The 10,788-nt window shown below is 38.9% G+C and overlaps 1 protein-coding gene across 1 annotated transcript in view; it reads right to left on the bottom strand.

The window, feature by feature from the left end:
• The window catches only part of LOC140363628 (rhamnose-binding lectin-like), a 29,710-nt gene extending 19,477 nt beyond the window's left edge, over window positions 1–10,233 (bottom strand). Inside the window, exons 1-2 of the mRNA XM_072450258.1 lie at window positions 10,091–10,233; window positions 5,710–5,813 (exon numbers count right to left, since the gene is read on the bottom strand). Coding sequence (XP_072306359.1) covers window positions 5,710–5,813; window positions 10,091–10,233 — 247 coding nt within the window. The remainder of the gene's footprint in view (window positions 1–5,709; window positions 5,814–10,090) is intronic.
• Between the last annotated feature and the right edge of the window lie 555 nt (window positions 10,234–10,788).

Consider the following 10,788-nt stretch of genomic DNA (forward strand, 5'->3'; position numbering starts at 1 on the left):
CATGTAATAGTGTGTTTAGACTTATACACATGTAATAGTGTGTTTAGGCTTATACACATGTAATAGTATGTTTAGACCTATACACCATGTAATAGTGTGTTTAGACTTATACACCATGTAATAGTGTGTTTAGACTTATACACCATGTAATAGTGTGTTTAGACTTATACACATGTAATAGTGTGTTTAGACTTATACACATGTAATAGTGTGTTTAGACTTATACACCATGTAATAGTATGTTTAGACTTATACACATGTAATAGTATGTTTAGACTTATACACCATGTAATAGTGTGTTTAGACTTATACACATGTAATAGTGTGTTTAGGCTTATACACATGTAATAGTATGTTTAGACCTATACACCATGTAATAGTGTGTTTAGACTTATACACCATGTAATCGTGTGTTTAGACTTATACACCATGTAATAGTGTGTTTAGACTTATACACCATGTAATAGTGTGTTTAGACTTATACACCATGTAATAGTGTGTTTAGACTTATACACCATGTAATAGTGTGTTTAGACTTATACACATGTAATAGTGTGTTTAGACTTATACACCAATCTTCTAGCTCTAACTGAAACGTGGCTTCAACAAGACGACTACGTCAGACTAAATGAGTCCACCCCACCCACCCATGTAAACTTTCAGACTGCCAGGAGCACAGGCCGAGGTGGTGGTGTGGCAGTGATCTCCCACTCAAGCCTACTCATGAGCCCTAAAACTAACAATGCATTTCACTCATTTGAAAGCCTTATGCTGTCGATCACATGTCCAAATATGAAAAACCAAAAAGGAGTTTTGTTCATAGTTATCTACCGACTCAGAGTTTTTAACAGAGTTTTCTGACTTTATATCAAAGTTAGTGTTAGCCTGGGATAAAATAGTTATAGTTTAATATCCACGTGAACATGAGTGATGACTCTCTCAGTAATGCCTTCAGCGCCTTGTTAGACAGCATTGGTTTCACTCAGAATGTAAATAAAGCGACTCACACTCATAAGAACACTCTGGATCTTGTCCTAACGTATGGAACAGAGATTAGTGACCTCATTGTCCTCCCTCAAACCCCTATATTGTCAGATCATTTCCTAATTACCTTTCAGTTTATTCTTAAAGATCATCCAGTCCCACAAAATAAAGTTATAATGAAAAGGACAATATCTGAAAAATCTATCTCAAAATTCAAAGAAATAATAGAGCCAATATTCAGTGACATGTCATGTGATCCTGCTGAGAACAGCTTTAGTCCCAGTTTAAGTGATCAATGTGTCGACTTGACCATGATTTCTCTGAAGTCTGCTCTTGACGTTGTAGCGCCGTTAAAACAGAAGGTCATTAGGCCAAAGCGCGCCTCCCCATGGTACAACCAAGAACTGCGTTCACATAAACAAAGAGTTAGAAAGTTAGAGGGATTATTTCGTCGCTCTCACACAGAAGAATCCCTAAAAGCATGGAAAAGTTGCCTGCTGTCCTATAAGCAGGCTCTGCGTAAGGCCCAAACCAGATATTATTCAAATCTAATAGATCACAGTGCAGTAGAGCCCTCACTCCCAGCTTCTCTCAGCTCTGATTATTTCCTCCTATTTTTTAACAATAAAATAAAAACAATCAGAGATAAATTAGATGAAATTACCCCCGCTATTAGCCCTGAACTAGCCCAAGCTGTAAATCTAACGTCCCATATAAATCCACCTGTAAACCTAGAAAGGTTCACAGCTGTTGATCAAGCAGAGATAACTTCAGCCATTATGTCCTATAAAAGCTCAACTTGTGTCCTAGACCCCATTCCAAGCAGACTCCTCAAATACATTCTCCCCCTAATTATAGATCCTATTCTTAATATAATAAATACTTCACTCCAAAGTGGCTATGTTCCACAGTCCTTCAAACATGCAGTCATTAAACCTCTTCTGAAAAAGCCTAATCTAGATCCCGACCTATTGGTAAACTACAGACCTATTTCAAATCTTCCCTTCGTCTCTAAAATCCTTGAAAAAGTTGTAGTAAAACAGCTTTGTCGCCACCTGCAGGACAATAACTTATTTGAAGTTTTCCAGTCAGGGTTCAGAGCCCACCACAGCACTGAAACTGCACTAGTTAAAGTCACAAATGATTTGTTATTAGCCGCTGACGATGGACTGGTCTCAATCCTGGTTCTGTTGGACCTCAGCGCAGCGTTTGACACCATCGACCACAACATTCTACTGCAGAGGTTAGAATGTGATGTAGGTGTTGGAGGAACAGCCCTCAGCTGGTTTAAATCCTATCTATCTGATAGGTTCCAATTTGTTAATGTAAACCAGAGCTCCTCACCAAGCTCTAAAGTAATTTACGGTGTGCCACAGGGTTCGGTACTTTGTCCAATTCTGTTTACTCTTTATATGCTGCCATTAGGCAACATGATCAGAAAGCATGGCATTAACTTCCACTGCTATGCAGATGACACTCAGCTGTATTTATCAATGAAACCTGATCAGAGCGATCAAGTAGACAGACTTAGTACTTGTGTGAAGGAGATAAAAACCTGGATGACACTAAACTACCTGCTTCTTAACCCTGAAAAAACCGAGGTCATTGTGCTTGGCCCTAAGCATCTACGAGACGCTCTATCTGAGCAGATAGTCACACTGGACAATGTCAGTGTAGCCTCCAGTTCTACTGTAAGAAACCTTGGAGTCTTATTTGACCAGGAGCTCTCATTTAAAGCTCATATAAATCAAGCTTGTAAAACAGCCTATTTCCATTTGCGCAACAAGAGCCAAAATCAGAAGAATCCTGCCTAAAAGTGATCCCGAATAACTTATCCATGCATTTGTAACGACTAGATTAGACTACTGTAACTCCCTGCTTGCAGCGTGTCCTAAAAGCTCCATAAAAAGCTTTCAACTGGTTCAAAATGCAGCAGCAAGATTACTAACAGGAACAAAAAGAAGAGAGCACATTACGCTGGTGCTGAAGTCTCTTCACTGGCTCCCCGTCGAGTCTAGAATCAAATTCAAAATTCTACTCTTGACCTACAAAGCCATAAATGACATGGCCCCATCCTACCTCAAAGATGCTCTAGAACCATATCATCCAAACAGAGCTCTTCGCTCTCAGAATGCCGGCCTTCTGGTGGTGCCAAGAGTCTCTAAAAGTACTGTAGGAGGTAGAGCGTTTAGCTACCAAGCTCCTGTGTTATGGAATCAGCTCCCGACCCATGTTAAATATGCTGACACAGTCTCTTCATTTAAGTCCAGGCTTAAAACGTTCCTCTTCGAAATCGCTTATGGTCAGACTAGTTAGGAACAGAAAGATAAACCCACAGCTTCAGCTACGCTGCCCTAGGAGTAACTATGCTGGGGGAAGTATGACAGCTTGAGCACTATCCTCCTCTTCTTCTGACTACTTATGCTATCAAACAATATTTTTTTTTTTTTTTTGATTCCACTTGCAAACTGTTCACCGCCTTCTTTTTCTTTCTCTCACTCCTGAGGACCTGTGGACCCAGATGCCCCTCTCCTGGTGAAGTGGTCCCTGCCCTGTGTGGACGGTCCCTCATCTGCCTGAAGAGTGGGTCCAGCTCCAGTCTCCTCGTGTCCGTCTGTCCGTCTGTGAGAGTCGGATCTCTCCTTCACTGGAACTCCTCCAGGTTTCTACGCTTTTTTTCCCAAAGAGGTTTTTTTGTAGTTTTTCCTGGCCGAGAAGGAGAGTCTAAGGACAGAGGACCCTGGGACATCGTCCCTCGCCACCACAGACATTGTTGATTCATTTCTCCCTGTGGCCCTCAGAGGCAACTACAGTTGTGATTTTGGGCCTTACAAAAATAAATTGATTTGATTTGATTTGATTTGACACCATGTAATAGTGTGTTTAGGCTTATACACATGTAATAGTGTGTTTAGACTTATACACCATGTAATAGTGTGTTTAGGCTTATACACATGTAATAGTGTGTTTAGGCTTATACACATGTAATAGTGTGTTTAGACTTATACACCATGTAATAGTGTGTTTAGACTTATACACATGTAATAGTATGTTTAGGCTTATACATCATGTAATAGTGTGTTTAGACTTATACACTATGTAATAGTGTGTTTAGGCTTATACACATGTAATAGTGTGTTTAGGCTTATACACATGTAATAGTGTGTTTAGACTTATACACATGTAATAGTGTGTTTAGACTTATACACATGTAATAGTATGTTTAGGCTTACACATCATGTAATAGTGTGTTTTGGCTTATACATCATGTAATAGTATGTTTTTGTGTGTAACTGGCCACGCCCTGATGACTGGCCACGCCCTGATGACTGGCCACGCCCTGATGACTGTGTGCTGTTGAAGTGAACCCATTAAATATGAACGTGAATGAATATTTGTTTGTTATGATTCGTTTACAATTGCACTTTTTATTTTAAAGAAAGATGAAACAGAACTGCTTCTCTAAACACTGAAAAGAACATTTTTTATTCTCGTTTAAAGAACAAAATAATGATAATTGAACTGTAACAAAAGAAAAGGGTCGTTTGAACCACATCTGATCCTGACATAAGTACCGAAAGTGAAATATTTACTTTTATTATTATTATTTCCTTGATTCAAACTCAAAAGCCCTGTGCGTAACCTTCTGGAGGAGTAAAGTCACAGGCTCAAGGGAAATAGAATGTTCTCTCTCACTCTCACCTCGGCATCCACAGCACACAATCCACTCACACTCACAACTCTACATTTACATTGTTATTATAGATAATTGCTCCAAAAAAGGGCTTAAAAAGTTCCCGTTTTCCTCTTCTTTCCTGTTGCGGTCGACGAGTCTCAGAGTAACACCCAGAGGAGCGCCCTCTTCTGGTGAAAATCACATTTATCTGACAACAGTTGAACGTAAACAACAGGAGGTAGAACAATCCCTAAAGTTTTCAAATATGGTGTGCCACAAGGGTTAGTACTCGGACTCATGTTGTTTGTTCCCTACAGTGTACAGTTTTACACAGAATAAAACACTATCGAGGCTTTTATACATTTTATTTTTTTATTTAATCATTATTTACCCAGAACCATTGAGATTTAAACACAACATACAACATTAAATGATCATTTGTTGTTTACAGACCTTTAAATGTGCAGCATTTGTGAACATTCAAATTCCCTTCACACTTAAATTATGATTAATATTACAGCTCTATAATAAAACTGAGGTACAAAGTAAATGTAAAATATTTTCCGTGATGTTGGAATTCTTTAAAGTGTTTAATCTTTTTGAAGCTTTTGATGAATTGATCAAAACATAATAAAAAAGATATAAAATGCAAAACAGAAGTAGAAACAAAAACTGTGACAAAAGTAAAACATTGAATTCTTAAAAGCAAAAACGTACAAGAATAAAACCTTCATCATTTAAATGTCATTAGACAGAAAGTGGCAAGAAAAACAGATCTGTGAAACTTTACTTTAGAATGGCCAAAGGAGCAGAGATATTGTTAAAGCCATTTTAAACATCGTGAAGAAATTACAAAGGCAAAATTATGAAAAGAAAATATAAACTTTAGGACTGATGCGGCTGAAGTGAAAAGCATTATTTCGTCGTCTGTGAAAGATCTTAATTTTGGATGAAATTGAAGGGATCTGAAAAAGAAGAAGAGCATTTGACACACTGCACTGACCCTGGGAGGGCATCTGAGCCACAGCGGGATAGTGGATGTGACTTACACTGGCAGACGTAGGCCACCTCCAGGTACTTGTAGGTCCCTCCACACGAGTCCCCAAACTCTGAGTTACTGGCTCTGATGACACAGCTGTTTTTACCATTGCAGCTGGAAAACAAACATCATTTACTGCAACGGCTGAAGAACAAATATGAATGGATTGTTTATATGTTTGTACAAAGGACCATGTGGACCATGTGGACCATGTAGACCATGTGGACCATGTAGACCATGTGGACCATGTAGACCATGTGGACCATGTGGACCATGTAGACCATGTGGACCATGTGGACCATGTGGACCATGTAGACCATGTGGACCATGTAGACCATGTAGACCATGTGGACCATGTGGACCATGTAGACCATGTGGACCATGTAGACCATGTGGACCATGTAGACCATGTGGACCATGTAGACCATGTGGACCATGTGGACCATGTGGACCATGTAGACCATGTGGACCATGTAGACCATGTGGACCATGTGGACCATGTTTCACTGGACGGTCCAGTGGAACATGGTCCACATGGTCCAGTGTCCTTTGCACACATGTAAACTGCAGAAGAAACAGGAATGAACTGCACAAGTGATCACTCCAGTTTAGATGATTTTGAGCTTCAGTTCTTAGACTGTTAAAGTACGAGAAAAGCTGTTTAATGGATCCAAAATGGCGCCGAGCGCCCCAGTATCTGAATGGAGTATGGAGTTTGTTACTCTGATGTTTGTTACTCTGGAGTTTGTTACTCTGGAGTTTGTTACTCTGATGTTTGTTACTCTGATGTTTGTTACTCTGGAGTTTGTTACTCTGGAGTTTGTTACTCTGGAGTTTGTTACTCTGGAGTTTGTTATTCTAGAGTTTGTTACTCTGGAGTTTGTTACTCTGGAGTTTGTTACTCTGGAGTTTGTTACTCTAGAGTTTGTTACTCTAGAGTTTGTTACTCTGGAGTTTGTTACTATGATGTTTGTTACTCTGGAGTTTGTTACTCTATAGTTTGTTACTCTGGAGTTTGTTACTCTGATGTTTTTAACTCTGATGTTTGTTACTCTGGAGTTTGTTACTATGATGTTTGTTACTCTGGAGTTTGTTACTCTAGAGTTTGTTACTCTGGAGTTTGTTACTCTGATGTTTGTTACTCTGGAGTTTGTTACTCTGGAGTTTGTTACTCTGATGTTTGTTACTCTGGAGTTTGTTACTCTGGAGTTTGTTACTCTAGAGTTTGTTACTCTAGAGTTTGTTACTCTGGAGTTTGTTACTATGATGTTTGTTACTCTGAAGTTTGTTACTCTGGAGTTTGTTACTCTAGAGTTTGTTACTCTGGAGTTTGTTACTCTGATGTTTGTTACTCTGATGTTTGTTACTTTGGAGTTTGTTACTCTGTAGTTTGTTACTCTGGAGTTTGTTACTCTGGAGTTTGTTACTCTGTAGTTTGTTACTCTGATGTTTGTTACTCTGGAGTTTGTTACTATGATGTTTGTTACTCTGGAGTTTGTTACTCTGGAGTTTGTTACTATGATGTTTGTTACTCTGGAGTTTGTTACTCTGGAGTTTGTTACTCTAGAGTTTGTTACTCTGGAGTTTGTTACTATGATGTTTGTTACTCTGGAGTTTGTTACTCTGGAGTTTGTTACTCTAGAGTTTGTTACTCTAGAGTTTGTTACTCTGGAGTTTGTTACTATGATGTTTGTTACTCTGGAGTTTGTTACTCTGGAGTTTGTTACTCTAGAGTTTGTTACTCTGGAGTTTGTTACTCTGGAGTTTGTTACTCTGGAGTTTGTTACTCTAATGTTTGTTACTCTGGAGTTTGTTACTCTGATGTTTGTTACTCTGGAGTTTGTTACTATGATGTTTGTTACTCTGGAGTTTAATACTCTAGAGTTTGTTACTCTGGAGTTTGTTACTATGATGTTTGTTACTCTGGAGTTTGTTACTCTGGAGTTTGTTACTCTAGAGTTTGTTACTCTGGAGTTTGTTACTATGATGTTTGTTACTCTGGAGTTTGTTACTCTGGAGTTTGTTACTCTAGAGTTTGTTACTCTGTAGTTTGTTACTCTGGAGTTTGTTACTCTGGAGTTTGTTACTCTGGTGTTTGTTACTCTGGAGTTTGTTACTCTAGAGTTTGTTACTCTGATGTTTGTTACTCTGGAGTTTGTTACTCTGATGTTTTTTACTCTGATGTTTGTTACTCTGGAGTTTGTTACTCCGGTGTTTGTTACTCTGGAGTTTGTTACTCTGATGTTTGTTACTCTGGAGTTTGTTACTCTGGTGTTTGTTACTCTCGAGTTTGTTACTCTGATGTTTGTTACTCTGATGTTTGTTACTCTGGAGTTTATTACTCTAGAGTTTGTTACTCTGGAGTTTGTTACTCTAGAGTTTGTTACTCTAGAGTTTGTTACTCTGGAGTTTGTTACTATGATGTTTGTTACTCTGGAGTTTGTTACTCTGGAGTTTGTTACTCTGGAGTTTGTTACTCTGATGTTTGTTACTCTGGAGTTTGTTACTCTGGAGTTTGTTACTCTAGAGTTTGTTATTCTGGAGTTTGTTACTCTGATGTTTGTTACTCTGATGTTTGTTACTATGATGTTTGTTACTCTGGAGTTTGTTACTCTGGAGTTTGTTACTCTAGAGTTTGTTACTCTGGAGTTTGTTACTCTGGAGTTTGTTACTCTGGAGTTTGTTACTCTGATGTTTGTTACTCTGATGTTTGTTACTTTGGAGTTTGTTACTCTGGAGTTTGTTACTCTGGAGTTTGTTACTCTGATGTTTGTTATTCTGGAGTTTGTTACTCTGGAGTTTGTTACTCCGGTGTTTGTTACTCCGGTGTTTGTTACTCTGGAGTTTGTTACTCTGGAGTTTGTTACTCTGGAGTTTGTTACTCTCGTGTTTGTTACTCTCGAGTTTGTTACTCTGATGTTTGTTACTCTGATGTTTGTTACTCTGATGTTTGTTACTCTGGAGTTTATTACTCTAGAGTTTGTTACTCTGGAGTTTGTTACTCTAGAGTTTGTTACTCTAGAGTTTGTTACTCTGGAGTTTGTTACTCTAGAGTTTGTTATTCTGGAGTTTGTTACTCTAGAGTTTGTTACTCTGGAGTTTGTTACTCTGATGTTTGTTACTCTGATATTTGTTACTCTGATGTTTGTTACTCTGGTGTTTGTTACTCTGGAGTTTGTTACTCTGGAGTTTGTTACTCTGATGTTTGTTACTCTGATGTTTGTTACTCTGATGTTTGTTACTCTGATGTTTGTTACTCTGGTGTTTGTTACTCTGGTGTTTGTTACTCTGATGTTTGTTACTCTGGTGTTTGTTACTCCGGTGTTTGTTACTCTGGAGTTTGTTACTCTGGTGTTTGTTACTCTAGAGTTTGTTACTCCGGAGTTTGTTACTCTGATGTTTGTTACTCTGGTGTTTGTTACTCTGGTGTTTGTTACTCTGATGTTTGTTACTCTGGTGTTTGTTACTCCGGTGTTTGTTACTCTGGAGTTTGTTACTCTGGAGTTTGTTACTCTAGAGTTTGTTACTCTGGAGTTTGTTACTCTGATGTTTGTTACTCTGATATTTGTTACTCTGATGTTTGTTACTCTGGTGTTTGTTACTCTGGAGTTTGTTACTCTGGAGTTTGTTACTCTGATGTTTGTTACTCTGATGTTTGTTACTCTGATGTTTGTTACTCTGGAGTTTGTTACTCTGATGTTTGTTACTCTGGTGTTTGTTACTCTGGTGTTTGTTACTCTGATGTTTGTTACTCTGGTGTTTGTTACTCCGGTGTTTGTTACTCTGGAGTTTGTTACTCTGGTGTTTGTTACTCCGGTGTTTGTTACTCTGGAGTTTGTTACTCTGATGTTTGTTACTCCGGTGTTTGTTACTCTGGAGTTTGTTACTCTGGTGTTTGTTACTCTGGTGTTTGTTACTCTGATGTTTGTTACTCCGGTGTTTGTTACTCTGGAGTTTGTTACTCTGGTGTTTGTTACTCTGATGTTTGTTACTCTGATGTTTGTTACTCTGGTGTTTGTTACTCCGGTGTTTGTTACTCTGATGTTTGTTACTCTGGAGTTTGTTACTCTGGAGTTTGTTACTCTGGAGTTTGTTACTCTGATGTTTGTTACTCTGGAGTTTGTTACTATGATGTTTGTTACTCTGGAGTTTGTTACTCTGATGTTTGTTACTCTGGAGTTTGTTACTCTGATGTTTGTTACTCTGGAGTTTGTTACTCTGGAGTTTGTTACTCTGATGTTTGTTACTCTGGAGTTTGTTACTATGATGTTTGTTACTCTGGAGTTTGTTACTCTGATGTTTGTTACTCTGGTGTTTGTTACTCTGATGTAACAAATGATTGAAACAGCGACAGTAGAAGTTTGTGATAATCATTTGAAACGCTGAGTTACCTTTGGGCGACCTTTGGGGCGGGGCTGTAACAGTCCGTGTTTTGAATCTGAGACTGAGGTCGTTTGTAGGCACAGGTCATCGAGTCACGGCGTCCATAGTCTGCTCCGTAAACATTGATCTCCTGACCCTCATCTGGACACATGGAAACATGATTTAGTCCTGGTCTAGACCTGGTTTAGTCCTGGTTTAGTCCTTGTTTAGACCTGGTTTAGTCCTGGTTTAGTCCTGGTTTAGTCCTGGTTTAGTCCTTGTTTAGTCCTGGTTTAGTCCTGGTTTAGTCCTGGTTTAGTCTTGGTTTGGTCCTGGTTTAGACCTGGGTCTTACCACAGCGGAGAAAAGCCAGGGACTGTTCACAGGCCACAGTCTGATCTGTCAGAGAAAGTAAGAGCGTGTAAAAGAACAATAGAAACTAAAGTCATGCATGTGACACTTTAAGCTCCTCCCCTCTCCATTGTGTGGACAAATAAAGGCTTATCTTATACTTTTATGGTATAAAAGGAGAGTTCTTTATGTCAGAGCGATTGTCTGATGTGCTGGACTTAAACAAATGTGAACGTTCTGAATAAGAATGACCTTTAATTACATGTAAATAAATGATGTGTTTGTGGGAGCAGGACTCACGAGCTGGGAAGCAGGTGTAGTTGGTGTCCAGATACTTGTAAGTCCCATAGCACGGGTCAGACGTACGGAACAAGTC

This window comes from Eucyclogobius newberryi, unplaced genomic scaffold (assembly GCF_026437365.1).
Source record: "Eucyclogobius newberryi isolate DKJ021-1_F unplaced genomic scaffold, fEucNew1.0.hap1 SCAF_17, whole genome shotgun sequence".
NCBI lineage: Eukaryota > Metazoa > Chordata > Actinopteri > Gobiiformes > Gobiidae > Eucyclogobius > Eucyclogobius newberryi.